This window comes from Delphinus delphis, chromosome 5 (genome assembly GCF_949987515.2).
Source record: "Delphinus delphis chromosome 5, mDelDel1.2, whole genome shotgun sequence".
NCBI classification, from domain to species: domain Eukaryota; kingdom Metazoa; phylum Chordata; class Mammalia; order Artiodactyla; family Delphinidae; genus Delphinus; species Delphinus delphis.
In genome coordinates, this window is record NC_082687.1 from 109422447 (window position 1) to 109439140 (window position 16694).

At 40.1% G+C, this 16694-nt stretch overlaps 1 protein-coding gene across 1 annotated transcript in view; it reads left to right on the forward strand.

The window, feature by feature from the left end:
* The window catches only part of EGF (epidermal growth factor), a 93835-nt gene that overhangs the window by 12151 nt on the left and 64990 nt on the right, over positions 1 to 16694 (forward strand). Inside the window, exons 2-5 of the mRNA XM_060012887.1 lie at positions 10603 to 10802; positions 12855 to 13036; positions 13451 to 13678; positions 15157 to 15359. Coding sequence (XP_059868870.1) covers positions 10603 to 10802; positions 12855 to 13036; positions 13451 to 13678; positions 15157 to 15359 — 813 coding nt within the window. The remainder of the gene's footprint in view (positions 1 to 10602; positions 10803 to 12854; positions 13037 to 13450; positions 13679 to 15156; positions 15360 to 16694) is intronic.

Sequence of the window (16694 nt, forward strand, 5' to 3'; positions counted from 1 at the left end):
GCCAATAAAAGAAAGATGAATCAGAGAAGAAATTTTCTCAGTAGTCAATGACTTCTTTATATATTAACAAATATATTGTGAAAAAAAATAGTACGCATGTACTCAGTGGCAATGGAGCCACTGCATTTACTGCAACATCAGCAAAAAGCGTTCTTGGGTGAGATGACAGCAGACCCTACAGTATAGTCTCCACAGTTTCACAGGGAATCAGGGCAGCACAGTCACTGAAACTGGACTTGCACAAAGTGCAGTGGGGCATCGCTGATGTCATTATTTCTATAAAAGCAAGACTAAACTAGATTCTTTGTAATACTTTGTGTTGAATGGGGAGTAACCATGAAAATATTTGTCCCACATGCTTCCTGCAGAGTATCTGGAAGCAAAGCACTTATGACAATGATCAAATGTTAGATATTTTTCTTTTTAAAAAGGGACAAGTATTTCAAATTTTTTTACCTTTTCTGTGATGATAAATTGGTGTCAGTGGTATGCTACTCAAAAAGTAACTAAAACAACAGAACTTTATCCCTTCCAGTTAAAGGTGACATTCTAACAACGAGTTAGAAAGTGACTTGCTGATTGTAGGAAATTTATGATGAAGAGAGTGGTTTGAAAACTGATGATGTTGGGAATGTTTCTATTGTCATGTGATTTGGTTGTTGAATCAATGTCAGTATGTCATTTATTAAAAACTCTCTCATCTACCTCAGGGCCTTTGCACTGGCTCTTCTTTCTGGTTGGAAGGCTCTTACCCCACATATCTACTTGGCCCACCCTGCTCTTCTGTCTTTTCTTAGGGTCACTTCCCCCATGAGGCCTTCTCTGACCACAGTTCTAACCTGCTCCACCCATCCTGTTACTGCCCACCCCTCTTTTTCTTTTTCTTTCTTTTTTTCTTCTGTGACACCTATCTGACCTCTGGTACACAGTACAATTTACTGATTTACTCTGAAAAAACAAAAAAAAAAAAAACAAAAAAACTCTCATGTCTGCATTCTTAAAAAAAATTCCTGTAAACAGAGTTTTCCAAACTGTTTTTAAAAACTTCTAAATTAAGAATTTTTGTCCTTTCAATTCCACTTGCTAAAAATATAAAATGCAACACCTGGTTAGTTTGCATTTACTGATTAAAATACAGGAAGGCAGAATTTTGCTAATCTAATTCAATAAAATTTGTGAATAATTGATAGATGTAATTAAAAAGCATATTCTGTGATTTTGTAAATATAGCCAATGAAGCATTTCTTGTATTTGATATAGATATAATTGTGAAATATCTATTTCGTCTATGACAGTTATCAAAGACTAAATATCAAAACATATTGAACTTTAAACCAAATTTTTGAACTCCTATATTAAATTCAATCTTTTCAATAGATGCAAATGAATGTTGCATAAACTCAATTTTTTTTTTTTTTTTTTTTGCGGTACGCGGGCCTCTCACTGTTGTGGCCTCTCCCGTTATGGAGCACAGGCTCCGGACGCGCAGGCTTAGCGGCCATGGCTCACGGGCCCAGCCGCTCCGCGGCATGTGGGATCCTCCCAGACCGGGGCACGAACCCGCGTCCCCTGCATTGGCAGGTGGACTCTCAACCACTGCACCACCAGGGAAGCCCCTGCATAAACTCAATTTTTAACATGCAGAGGGACCTTTGGGGCTGTGTGACATCTGCAACTGGAAATGTCCAGCAGAAAGTAGAAAATACAGAGGCAAAACTCAGAGGACAGGTCAAGATAGTGATTTCCGTGTGTGTGTGTGTGTGTGTGTGTGTGTGTTTGTGAGAAACATCTGGAAAAAACTTTTAATGTTGGAGAATGCATTTTAGTATGGTAACATTAATCTTTAAATAAAATTGAGCATAATTTATGCTGACAAGCTGAGGGATAAACATGCTTACTTAAGATGAAGGATTACCTACAGCACAGGAACCTTTTGACAGCATTCACTGTTCTGCAAAACTGCATTATTATGAGTTTTTAAAAAGTTGTAGTGAGGAATTCCCTGGCAGTACACTTTCACTGCAGAGGGCACGGGTTCGATGGCTGGTCGGGGAACTAAGATCCCATGTACAGCACGGCCAAAAAAAAAAAAAAAAAAGTAATAGTGAGCTGTGGTATAGGCTGAGTGATAGACACATAAATTAATGGAACAGACTAGAAAGTCCAGAAATAGACTTACATAAATATGGTCATTTGATCTTTGACAAAGGTGCAAAAGCAATTCAATAGAGAAAGGATAGTCTTTTCAACGTATGATGTTGGATCAATTAGACATCCACGAGCAAAATAATCTCAACCTAAACCACACACCTTATACAAAGATTAACTCAAAATAGATTATAGATCTAAATTTAAGATGTAAAAGTTTAAAGCTTTTAGGAGAAAACATAGAAATCTTTATGTCCTGGAGTTGAGTTCTTAGAAATGACACCAAAAGCATGATATACAAAGGAAAAAAATTATAACTGGTACCTCATCAAAACTGAAACTTTTGCTCTGCCATAGACAATGTCAAGAGGATGAAAACACAAGCTGTGTGCTGGAAGAAAACATTTGCAAAACAGGTATCTGACAAAGGACTTGTATCCAACATATATTTTTTAGAAACCTTTCAAATGCAATAATAAGAAAATAAATAACCTAGTTTAAAATGGGCAAAGGATTTAAACAGATATATTCAACAAAAGGATATAAAGATAGTAAATAAATCCATGAAAAGATGTTCACTATTGTTAACTGTTTTAGGCTGAATATGGCCCCCAAATATATCTATGTCTTATTCCTGGACCTTGTGAATGTGACCTTACATGGCAAAAGAGACTTCACAAATGTGATCTTGAAATGGGGTGATTATCCTGGATAATCTAGGTGGATCCTAAATGTACTCACCAGCGTCCTTAAGAGAGGGAGGCCAGAATGTCAAAGGAGAAGGAAGACAATGGAAACGGAGAGACATTTGAAGATGATACACTGCTGGCTTTGAAGATGGAGAAAAGGGGGCCATGAGTCAAGGAGCCCAGGGAATACATTATATATGGAATGCAACATATTATAGAATTAGATAGAAAAATATCCAGGTGATGTAATTATAGGAATCCACTGAAAGAGACCCAATTTCTAATTAGTTCCTGGAACATGGATGGATGCAGAGAATCCAGCCTTTTGGTCAGCTTCCTGAAGTGGGTTCCTTGACGGAGCTGAACTACAAGACGCTAAACAATGAGTTCCTGATGAATTCAGTCTGGGATAAGCATGATGTTTAAAAGCTAAATCTGTGATCCGAAAGACATGGCTTTAAATCCCCAGTTGGTTATTTATTGGACATGTGACTTGTAGCAAGTTAATGGCTCTAAACTTCAGTTTCTTCTTCTGTAAAATGAAGATGCCGGGAGCATCTACCTCCTAACGTTACCCAATTAAATAATGCCTTTAATGTGCTACCCCAGAGATAACACTCAAGATGTTGGCTGTTACTATTCTGATGGTATTTACCACCCACCTTCTTGGAGAATCAAAGTGTGTAATAGCACATTAAAGACTCTGAGTGGCTCTGTTGAAAAGAACGATTTTCTAGAACTTGCTAGCCTCAGGTACTACCCTGAGCACCTGGTAATGGATTCTCTTTAGCTTGATAATGAGAATGTGGCTGAGGGTCAGGAAGGGGCTATTTTTTCCTCCAGATGACTCATTTCTACCACCACTCAGCGACTAGGGTGGCAATCTTCACATTTTTCAGAGCTTTCCTTACAGAATTAAGGTTTTGTAACTGAGTAGGACCCTATGGGGCCGTCCCATGACAGACCCCTCCCCCCTCCCCTCCGCTTCAGCTCCTCTTTGTAGGACCTAGATAACAGTATTGGATGCAATTTCCTGAGTTGTTTTACAGATGCTAATACCCCCACCAAATGGAAGCAATTAACTACTTGATGACCGTGAGCACACAGCACTGCCCCCAACACACACCTGTTGGAGCCTAAGGTTGAATATCGTTAACCCCTGTGACGCCGCCCTGTTACCTCGCCATTGACCAATCAGAGAATTGTGCGCGAGCTGATCACACAGCCTGGGATGCCATTCCCTCACCTTCCTTTAAGAATGCTTTGCTGTAACCCATGGGGGAGTCCAAGGTTTCTGAGCACTAGCTGTCCTGGACTCCTTGTATGACTCCCTACAATAAACGCTGCACTTTCCTTCAAATCACAACCTGGTGTCTGTAGATTGGCTTTACTGTGCACAGGGCAAGAGGACCCAATTTTGGTTTGGTAGCAGTTTAAGTTCACATCTCCTGGCTCACCTTTCTAGATGTATTATTTCTTATTTTAAAAAAAATTATTGATGTAGAGTCGATTTACAATGTTGTGTTAATTTCTGCTGTACAGCAAAGGGATTCACTTATACATATATATATATTTTTTCATATTCTTTTCCATTATGGTTTACCACAGGATATTGAATATAGTTCCCTGTGCTATACAGTAGGGCCCTGTTGTTTATCCATCCTATATATAATAGTTTGCATCTGTTAATCCCAAACTCCCAATTGTTCCCTCCTCCCTGGCCCCCTGCCCCTTGGCAACCACAAGCCTGTTCTCTATATGAGTCTGTTTCTGTTTCACAGATATGTTCATTTGTGTAGTATTTGAGATTCCACATATAAGTGATGTCATATGGTATTTGTCTTTCTCTTTCAGACTTACTTTGCTTAGTATGATAATCTCTGGGTTCATCCATTTTGCTGCAAATGGCATGATTTCATTTTTTTTATGGCTAATATTCCATTGTATATATGTACCACATCTTCTTTATCCATTTATCTGTTGATAGACATTTAGGTTGTTTCCATGTCTTGGTTATTGTGAATAGTGCTGCTATGAATATAGGGGTGCATGTAGCTTTTTGAATTATAGACTTGTGTGGATATATGCCCAGGAGTGGGATTGCTAGATCATATGGTAATTCTATTTTTAGTTTTCTGAGGAACCTCCATACTGTTCTCCATAGTGGCTGCACCAACTTACATTCCCACCACCAGTGTAGGAGGGTTGCCTTTTCTCCATACCCTCTCCAGAGTTTGTTATTTGCAGACTTTTTTTTTTTTTAGTTTCTGCTTTATAACAAAGTGAATTAGCTATACATATACATATATCCCCATATCTCCTCCCTCTTGCGTCTCCCTCCCACGCTCCCCATCCCACCCCTCTAGGTGGTCACAAAGCACCGAGCTGATCTCCCTGTGCTATGCGGCTGCTTCCCACTAGCTATCTATTTTACATTTGGTAGTGTATATAAGTCCATGCCACTCTCTCACTTTGTCCCAGCTTACCCTTCCCCTCAAATCCATTCTCTACATCTGTGTCTTTATTCCTGTCCTGCCCCTAGGTTCTTCAGAACCTTTTTGGGGTTTTTTTTTAGATTCCATATACATGTGTTAGCATACAGTATTTGTTTTTCTCTTTCTGACTTACTTCACTTTGTATGACAGACTCTAGGTCCATCCACCTCACTACAGATAAATAAAGTTCACTTCTTTTTTTATGGCTGAGTAATATTCTATTGTATATATGTGCCACGTCTTCTTTATCCATTCATCTGTTGGTGGACACTTAGGTTACTTCCATGTCCTGGCTATTGTAAATAGAGCTGCAATGAACATTGTGGTACATGACTCTTTTTGAATTATGGTTTTCTCAGGGTATATGCCCAGTAGTGGGATGGCTGGGTCGTATGGTAGTTCTGTTTTTAGTTTTTTTAAGGACACTCCATACTGTTCTGCATAGTGGCTGTATCAATTTACACTCCCACCAACAGTGCAGGAGGGTTCCCTTTTCTCCACACCCTCTCCAGCATTTATTGTTTGTAGATTTTTTGATGATGGCCATTCTGACTGGTGTGAGGTGATACCTCATTGTAGTTTTGATTTGCATTTCTCTAATAATTAGCGATGTTGAGCATTTTTCATGTGCTTTTTGGCCATCTATATGTCTTTTTTGGAGAAATGTCTCTTTAGATCTTCTGCCCATTTTTTGATTGGGTTGTTTTTTTGTTATTGAGTTGTATAAGCTGTTTGTATTCAGTGTATTATTTCTGAGTCAGCTGGCTTCTATCTCACCTGTCCTGAATTTTGACCCTAATGAGTACGCTGAGAAGAAAGCCGTGATTGCTCAAAAAGTAAATGTGTGCCCGTTTAGGGAAAGGAAAAGGAATTGAAAAAAAGAAGATGAGGATAGCCTTTTAGAGTGAAATAAAACTTTCTGCACTTCATAACACCCAGATATTATTCAAGTCAGCCCCTTGGGAGGTAGGAATAAATGACTCCTATCAGGGGCTTAGGTAGGAGCAGGTGAGGAGGTGTCAGGCTTTCTTACATCAGGCCCGTCAGTTTAAATCTACATTCTTTTCTCATAGTGTCATTGAATCTTGAAAGTCCAGAGTTCCACATTCTCTTTTGTCCTGTGAGCCTTCTTCAGTCTGCCTCCAGATTTAGAGCAGGAAACCTGTGGCAGTGAGGGCAGGTGGCAGTGTTGGCCTGAGAAGACTAAGTGTAGGTGTGTCTTGCTAACATGCTTGCCAGTATCCTTGACGTGTAAACCAGGTCCCACGAGCTTTTGCCCCCAAGGCCCAAAGATGACAGTCAATTTCTCTTCTCATTTACCTGGGTGGGGCTGCTTCTCCAGACTCAGAGCAGATGAAGGGGTGATGGTTGTGAAATATTCTGTTTCTGCCACCCATATCCCCACCCCTTTCAATCAAAAATTGCTTTTTATAATTGATCTCTGTGCTATGGAGGCCCCAGGTCTTCAATGTGCTCCAAACATTCTGGACTCCTTTCTAATTGCTGAAGATCCCCTACTAATCCCCAGGTTGAGAAGTCAGAGGTTCCAATTGATTTGCTGTGACCTGTTTGCTGTCTTTGGGTTTGTATTCCTTAGACATGATGTTTGATTTTCTATGCACTTCCTTCTCACTGAACTGCACCCAAAATAAATGCTGCGGGTTTTGACATGGGAAAGTTTAGCTGTTCAAACATGCACACCCTGCTGACAAATCCACAGATTGTACCACACACCAGTGTTTATAGAATCTTTGACAGGTTTGAAAAAACACTAACTTATTTATCATTTCCAGTGTCCTACAGTCTAATGACTATTTCACCAGGCCTAATTCTCAAAGTCTTTAACTTTCTTTTAAATCATATTACAATTCATTTTCACAAATATTCATCCCAGGCCCTGGTTTACACAAAATGATGCTGACAATGTAGGAATGGTGTTTTGAGGGAGGTGGAATAAAAATCTGTTACAGAAGTAAAATGAAGATCGTAATGTCTTGACACATAACCCAGAGCAATGCAGGAAAGAGTATTGCATGGGGAGGATAGTACATGGGTTCTAATTCCAGCTCTACCATCAACTGTAGGTGGGACTCTGGGAAGCGTCGCTGAATTTCCTCATCTGAACTAGATCTACAATTTCCAAATTCACCAAGATATGAGAATCACCTTGATTGTCTGTTCAGAAAACAGATTCGTAGTCCTCAACCCGGCCTTACTGAAATGGAATTTCCAGGGAAGGGATCTGCAAACGACACACACACACACACACACACACACACACACACACACACACACACACACACACGCACACACACGCACACACGCGTGCGCGCGCACAGAGCACCCTGTGTGATTTTTTTTTTTTTGCGGTACGCGGGCCTCTCACTGCTGTGGCCTCTCCTGTTGCGGAGCACAGGCTCCGGACGCGCAGGCTCAGCGGCCATGGCTCACGGGCCCAGCCGCTCCGCGGCATGTGGGATCTTCCCGGACCGGGGCACGAACCCCCTGCATCGGCAGGCGGACTCTCAACCACTGCGCCACCAGGGAAGCCCTGTGTGATTGTTTTGAACAAACAGTTTTGGGAAACACTGAACTAGGTAATGTCTAGGGTCTTCTAGTTCTGAGAGCTATGATAAAACATTGGATGCTAGGATTCACCCGTGGATGAGAAAAATCTGAAGATAAAATTTATTCATTATTCATACTTAGTATTTTCATAAATATTTGTTTTTTGAAAAGCTATTGAAGTTAATGCTATGGTCTGTGTTTTATGGATCTAAGTGTTTTTCAGATTTATTTTTTCTCTTTGATTCATTGACTGTAATATCTGGACTGTCTAGCCCGTGGTGTTGTATTAAGGATAAATGAGACCAGGATGTGAAAGTTTGTTATTATTATTGTTGTTGTTAGTAAAATAACCACCATAGGATAGATTCTGCTTTTATGAATTTGATAGATCTTCTAGGGTCTATGTCTTCATTCATATTGGTAAAAAGCCCAGACAAATTAAAAAATACAATTATTTCTTCATTAATTTATTGATTTAGGAAAAAATTTAGAGTACTTACTATGTGCAAAGCATTATGCTGTGTTCTGTCTAAAATGTTTAGTGCTTTTCATTTCTCCTTTTTTTACCCGAAATCCTATTTAGTAGTACTTTGGAATGAATCAGATGTTTTATTGATCTCCTCAATGTATCAATGCATTAGAAAATTAATAGCATGTATTGACACATCTATTCAGTTTACACAGGATGCATGATACACATTTCAAAGAGAGGACTCCTGGCAACAAATCCACAGGCCCACCCCAATCTGTGGCCCACAGATTAGTAGCTGTCTATTTAGGGTGTCTTTTCCTATGCCTTCCTTTTCTCCGTGATACATTGCTATAAGAGAAATGAGTTATAGCGACATTCCAGTCCACGGGTTCAAACCTGAACAATGGTACAACCCTACGTAGGGAGATCTCGGTTGTGGGAATAAGTAATGGCAAATCATATCTGTGTAGTGCTTCCCAAATAATGAACTAGTTTCATATCTATAATTTCATTTTCTTTCCCCAGTAGTCCTCTGATATGGGCTGGGGAGGTCTTGTGAGATGTCCAGAGAAACTAGTGAGCCAGGGCTGGAAACCAGGCCTCCTGGCTCTCAGTTTAATGCCCTTTCCATTTCTCCTGTGATACCTCTGATTCTACAGCTAGAATGGCAATGGAGAACGGGCTGTCCTACACGTCTCTGCCAGGGGTCTTGTGCTGTGGAAAAGATATGGGAAGGGTGATTTGAGCCAATTCTTTTAGACACTTATGAAGGCATCTGTTTCAAAACTCTCACGATCTTACACTTCTCCCTTCTCTTGTATCTCTATTCCAATATATTCTCTAAAGTGGAGCTAATGTTTCTGACTCTAGAACATAATCCCCAAGTAAGAGGATGTTAATTCATCATCATTTGAAATCCTTAGAACAGTAAACACATTTATTATGTCATATTAAGTTATTAAGGTTTAATATTAGAACGGAGTCAGCCCAGCAGGGCAGTGAGAATGTGTTAGAATTCTTCTGCAATTCCCCACTCACCCCAGTGTTAACTGGGATAGTTATCTAAAGGCAGAATGGCAGAAGCCTCTTCATCCTCAGTCTGGAAAGACCAAGGAAACTAACCCTTGCTAACCGTGGCTGCAGAGTATGACACGGTGCCCTGACATCGTCTTGGAGCATTGTAGGCAAGCTCCGTGTGGACGGCCAATAATTTCTGCTGAGATTTCCAAAGAGAGGTATCAGGTTCCCAAGCAGGTGTTGAGTACTTGGGAGTCTGAGTGGGTAGATGGTCATCACCTGGAACAGGACGGGACCCCAGGCATAGGGTTAGGATACAGGGCAAGGCCTTGTAGGAATCAAGAGATCCACTGAGGTCCATACTCAGATTTGGCACATAAAAGTTTAGGGCACTCAGTTACTTGAATTTTGAATTTCAGGTAAACTGAATAATTTTTTAGGGTAAAGGATGTCCCATGCAATATACATGCAATTCAAATTTAACTGGGAGCTGTAAATTTTATGGGGCAATGTTAACAGGGACAAAATGTTTCAGAGCTTTCGTGGACAGCGTTTCAATTTTTCCTTATTCGCTCAAGACCTCTAGGTTTCACCATGTTCTTCTTTGTCAGTAACCTGGATGCTCTGTTCATAAGGTAAGACTAGAGGAGGGAGATCCATTTCCAAAACAGTAATATCTGAAATTTTATTTCCAATTTACGTAATGAAATTGGACATTCATACAGACCCTCTTTACAATAGAATACAGTAGGTAGTTTCTTTTTGAACATAAAAACATTATTAAGCTAGAAAGTGTCTTTCTCTTCAAATATTTCTTTTTTCATAATTTGTCAATGTTCACTTCTTACAATCAATTTGTGGAGAAAATGATTTACAAAATTAATTGTGAACATCTACAGGAAGTCTTTATTATCTAAACAATGGTATTTATTTAAAATATAAAAGCAGGACTTAAAAAATTAACTGTGGGGACTCCTCTGGCCGTCCAGTGGTTAAGACTCCAAACTTCCAAAGCAGGGGGCACGGGTTCGATACCTCGTTGGGGAAATAAGATCCTACATGCCGTGCCATGCAGCGCAACCAAAAAAATTTAAAAACAAAACAAAACAAAAACCTAATTCTGCTTGTGCTATTTGTCATGGGGAAGTATTTTGTCTTAATCAGATAAAATATCATTGAAAATATACTGTTTGGTTTCTTTCTTCCCATGCAGGTCCTGCACCCTTCTTAATTTTCTCACATGGAAACAGGATCTTTAGGATTGACTTAGAAGGAACTAATCATGAGCAATTGGTGGCAGATGCTGGCATATCCATGATCATGGATTTTCATTACAATGAAGAAAGAATCTATTGGGTCGATCTAGAAAGACAACTTTTGCAAAGAGTTTTTCTGAATGGGACAAGCCAAGAGGTAAAGTACCATTTCCCATGGCATTTGAGGGATTTTTGAACAGGCTGTCAAACATGATATAGCAAATTCATAACATATAGATAAATAAAAATTACATTATATTGCAAATACGTGTCTGGCATATGTAGGTATTTATTTAATCTGCATCTGTGGTATCATGTTACTGAACAAGCCCATACATGTGGCATTGATATTTGGAAGTCCCCAACAGGAGAAAGTGAGGATGTCAATGTAATTTTGAAAAGATGTAAGTTTATTAAGCCAGATCACCATTTTATGGTTAAAACAGATTATTTACATGATTATTTTCTACTCCAGTGGTTCTCAGCTGGTGGCAATTTTGCCCCTCAGGGGACATTTGGCAATGTCAAGAAACATTTTTGATTGTCACAACTGGACTGGAGAGAAGAGAAGATGTGCTAGAGGCCAGGGATGCTGCTAATCTTCCTACAATATGTAGGACAGTCCCTCACAACAAAGAATTACCAGGCCCCCAATGTCAGTCGTGCTGAGGTTGAGAAACCCTGTCTCATCTGTTTAAAATCTCTGTCATGGGTTTTTGCACCTAATATTTAGGAAGAAAATCTTTCTTCTTTTTATCCTCAAGGTGTTCGCAGTCTGGAAAAAAATAATAAAGCAGGTGATAGATATAAAATATTTTGCTTCAATCACATACAAAAGATCTTTTATCTTTCTTCTTAATTAGTAGAACCCTTAAATGAGTCCCAGCAGGAATGGTCTCTCCTGGGAGATGGATTACAGAGAGCGGGTGGCCAGAGAAACCTTAAGCATTTATTCCCAACACAAAGTGCCCGCTGTTTGTTTTTGGGGTTTTTTTTTTTTTTTTTAAACACAACTTTCTCCCTCTAATTATTCTTAAAGCCTTCAATTAGGCACTAATCTGTTTTATCACATCTCTAATGCTTACTAATCTCACTTTTAACAAAGATGGCTACTCATTACTCTCCAGCCATCTGTAGACTAGTTTCAAAATCTTGAGTTTAAGAATTTGGAGGGTTTCCTGTCAGAGAACAGGAAAAAAACATTAAATAGTTGTGGAATTTGTGGCAAGTCATTAGGAAAGGATTGGCCTGAAGCCTAAAATCCACTAGTATTAGTCCCTGCTTTGGGTTAAAACATTGTTTAAAAAGGACAACCATTAAAAGGCAAACAATTTACCAGGGTGAACTAATATATTAGCAATTAGTTAAATGGATTGGCTAGATTACTTTGTATGGGATGTAGATATAGCACAGACTCCTGAGACTGATTTCTGCCCAACTCTGTGTTTGCTGATTTCACATCGGTAGTTGAAAATCAGTGATTGTGGGAATATTTCCACCACGGAAGTCTGCCATGGTACACATCAGGGCTTCCTCCAATCTCTCACCCTCCGCGTACCTAGAGGACTGGTTTACCTGCACATGCTGGAACTAGGAGATAACTGAGGTTTGGTTAAGTTGTTTTTATCATGAGAGAGCATTAAAGAAAAGCCCTGCTATTCAGATCCTGGGGACAGAGCCTGAAGGCACTGAGGACTTTTAGAAAGGGAGGGACCTGGAAGGTCCCTTTATAAAGGGAGGAAGAGGGACCAGAAGAAATGAATCTACTTCATGCCCCTATGCACAAACTCCAAGGGAATCTTGCCAGAATTTAGCAAAGCTTGGAATTGGGTTCAGGTGAGAACCTGGAAAATTCCGTTAGCAAATGGAATTGAATAAACTAACCTTAAGGTAGCATGGAAATTCCACTGTTACTATAGTTGAAATAATTAATACTTTATGGCTGATTGCCTAATGTCAATAAATATAGAATAAACTTTCATCTCAAAGCTGTGATATAAATACTATGCCCAGAAGTATTCACATGAGAGGATGAATATTGCTGCATCTGAATAATGGCACGGTATCTATGACTAGTTTATCATTTAAATTTTGGGAATGCGCAAAAATGACAAGAACTTAAAAGAATAAACTTTGATACATAACAATAAAAACAATTTTGTTGTGAATGGGGAAATATTAATAACAATTTTAAAATTTGATTTTACAGAAAATATGCGAGATAGAGAAAAATGTTTCAGGAATGGCAATAAATTGGATCAATGAAGAACTTATTTGGTCAAATCAACAGGAAGGAATCATTACAGTAACAGATATGAAAGGAAACAATTCCCGTGTTCTCTTAAGCGCCTTAAAATATCCTGCAAATATAGCAGTTGATCCAGTAGAAAGGTAAATGCTGCTGGTTTTGGACATTGAAATATATTTCAAAATCTGAAATTCATGGAATCATAACATTTTGACTTAAAGAGACCTCCTGATTGAGACCAAGACTCTCTTTTGCAATGCACAAACACCATTTTCAATAGGGCGTTTGCCTGGGTTTGAACTGAGGCAGGCTTGCTCTACCAGTAGCACTCTTGACTACCATGGTTTCCTGCTAGAGAAGCGTAATTCTCCTTCTAACTTGAAATCACACGGAATTGCCATAACAGGGCAATAAATATTTGTTGAATTGAATTTTCATTCAAAATAGTCAAACTCGTCCTGTGCAGACATCCGGGGATTACTGAAAAACTGAGAGAAGTCAGCCGTTTCAGTGACCTTACATTCAATTATGTGTCTACGTGATGTGTTTGCCCTCAGGTTTATGTTTTGGTCTTCAGAGGTGGCGGGCAGCCTTCACAGAGCGGATCTCGGTGGTGTGGAAGTGAAGCTTCTGTTAGAGACATCAGAGAAAATAACAGCTGTGTCCTTGGATGTGCTTGAGAAACGGCTCTTTTGGATTCAGTACCACAGAGAAAGAAGCAATTCTCGTATTTGTTCCTGTGATTACGATGGAGGTTCCGTCCATTTTAGCCAGCATCACACACAGTAAGTTTTGCTTTTGGTATAAAATAACACAATTGCCATTTGAAGTTTGTGTGATCAATGAATGTTACTTTTGTCAGCTAAACTGGTGTAGTGGTTTAGTACAGATTTTGGAGTCCAAAACCTTGAGCTCAAGTCCCAGATTTACTATTTATTAGGTGAGTGACTTGGGCAGGTTACACAACTTCTCTCATCCTGTTTCCTTTAATGTGGGTGTCGGAGTAGGGAGGGAACAAAAAGTGCCCACTGAACTGAAATGGTATTTTGAGACTGAACAACAAGGCAGGCGGCCCCATATAAGCAATGGATCAGTATATTATAGGGTAACTTTCTCAGAGGGTGGGATTGGGTGGGCAGCGATCCAGAGCATTTGTAGCTGCACTCCACACTCCCAAGGGGCCACTGAGACATTTTACAGTTAACTTAGGGTATGGGGATATGTGCTTGGAAACAGGAAGTGCATTCCTCAGTCAAGATTTATTCCTAAGTCTTGTGGGTGCTGGAAATATGGCAGTGAAGGTCTTCATCATTTTATGGGGACTAAGAGAGCATAGAGGCCACCCAATCCTAATGATTATTAATCAATATCTATTATTTACAAAGCCCTTGACAACGGAGAAGTTATCTACTGCACAGTACGGTCCTGGGTAGGGTCAGCGGAAGGATAGGAGGAATTGTACGGGCCCAAGATGGCATCAGTTATGCTGAGAGCCATACAGTGGGGATAATAATAGGACCTATTTCTTGGGATTATTGTGAAGATTAAGTAAAGAAACACAAATAAAAATAATTAACAGAGTATTTGGCATATAATAAATTTTCACATGCTGGTTATAGGTATTCATTTTGGAATTACTATGTCATATGTTTTGTGAAGCATCTGTCTTTCATTTGACTTGCTATCTTGCCAGCAACTGACTCTAGCTTGCGGCAAGAGGCAGCAATTAGTTGTGCAAAACTGACACAACCTGAAGTCCACTCTTTTTTTTTTTTGCGGTACGCGGGCCTCTCACTGTTGTGGCCGCTCCCGTTGCGGAGCACAGGCTCCGGACGCGCAGGCTCAGCGGCCATGGTTCATGGGCCCAGCCCCTCCGCAGCATGTGGGATCTTCCCGGACCGGGGCACGAACCCGTGTCCCCTGCATCGGCAGGCGGACTCTCAACCACTGCTCCACCAGGGAAGCCCTGAAGTCCACTCTTATCCCGTTTCTGTTTTCTTCCCTATTTTATTTTCACCACACTTAGGTGCTGAGAGGCAAAAGAATGAGAATGGATCTGGAGCTAAAAATCGTATCCTATTAATTCAGATTATGGCTACATAAAGAAAAATTTAAACTTAATATCTGTTTCTAACCCTAAATGAGAAACAATTGAAAACGTAGGTGATTAAAATTCAGACGATAAATTGAAATGAAGTGAAACTCTAATAAGCCCAGAAGAAATGTTCTGCCATTCTGTATGTGTTTTTCCTGTTGTTTTTAGGCACAATATTGTTGCGATGTCCCTTTTTGGTGATCGTATTTTCTATTCAACATGGAAAAAGAAGACAATTTGGATAGCTAACAAGTACACTGGGAAGAATATGGTTAAAATTAACCTCAGTCCATCATTTGTACCACCTGGTGGAATTAAAGTAGTGCATCCGCTCGTACAGCCCAAGGCAGAGGGTGATCCTTGGGCACCTGGTGAGTCATCTTTGACCTCAAACAGAGTCTGGCATGGTCCCCAACTGCCTACTTGCTCATAGGAGTCATCCTTGATTTCTCCCACTGCCTCACCCTCAATTTCCAATGTACCGCCAAATCCTTTCCATTCTACCTCCTAAATACATCTCAAATGTCCACTCCCCCCCCGCCCCCCCCCCCCCCCAGCTGCCACCACCATAGTCCAAACAGCCAGCATATCTCGTCTGGCCTATTGTAGCAGCTGCTTAATTAATCTTTCTGTTTTCTCCTCTTGCCTTTACATAGTAAATCTGATCTGTTAACCCCCCCTGCTTAAAATCTTTCAAAAGCTTTCCTTTGCATTTAGATAGAAATTTAACATTTAACCAGGCCTATCAGTATTTGACCAATTTGATCCAGCATCTTTTCCTCCTCCCCTCACTGGACTCTAACACAAGTCTTCCTGGAGTTCTTCAGACATACCAAGCTCCTTCATATCTTCGGGATTTTGCAGTCACTCTTCTCTCTGCCTAGACTTCTCTCCAGTTCTGAGCTTAACTGTCATGTCCTCAGGTAGGCCTTCTCTGGTCCTCCGAGCAAAGTAGGCCCCTTCACCTCCTATCTTTCTCTCGATAGATATTCACTGAACTCATCAAACGTGGAATTACATACCACTTTGCTTTCTTTTTGATTTTCTCTCCCACTTGATTATAAATGCCATGCATGCAGGGACTATATCTGACGGATGGATGGACAGATTGATGTAAACCACCCTATATTCAGTGGTTATTTATTTATTTATAAAGAATTAGTAAAATAAATGGATTCACTGAATCTAGTCATAGTTCCAAATTTCTACATTCAAATGCAGTCTTCTCTGAATTCTGTTGAAGGACGAAGGGAACGAAAAGTGCCCATTGAACTGAGGAAGCATCGTAAGACCAAAAAATGAGGCAGGCAGCTCCGTATAATCAGTGGATTGATTTATTACAGAGTAACTTACAGGGTGGGATTGGAATTGGGCAGACAACGATCTGGAAGCATTCACAGATGTACTCTGCACTGCCAAGGGGCCACTGGGACAATTTTATAGTTAACCTGGGGTATGGGGGTACGTGCTTGGAAGCAATGTTTATGAATGGGTCACTAGACTCATGGGTGCCAGGAATATGTCAGGGAAGGTTTTCATCATTGTTTGGGGACTAAAAGAGTATAGAGGCTACCTGGTCCTTATGATTATTACCTACAAAGCCCTTGATGACAGAGAAGTGATTCACTGCACAGCACAGTCCTGGGTAGGGTCAGCAGAAGGACAGGAGAAACTGTAAGGGCCCAAGATGACGTCAGTTATGCTAA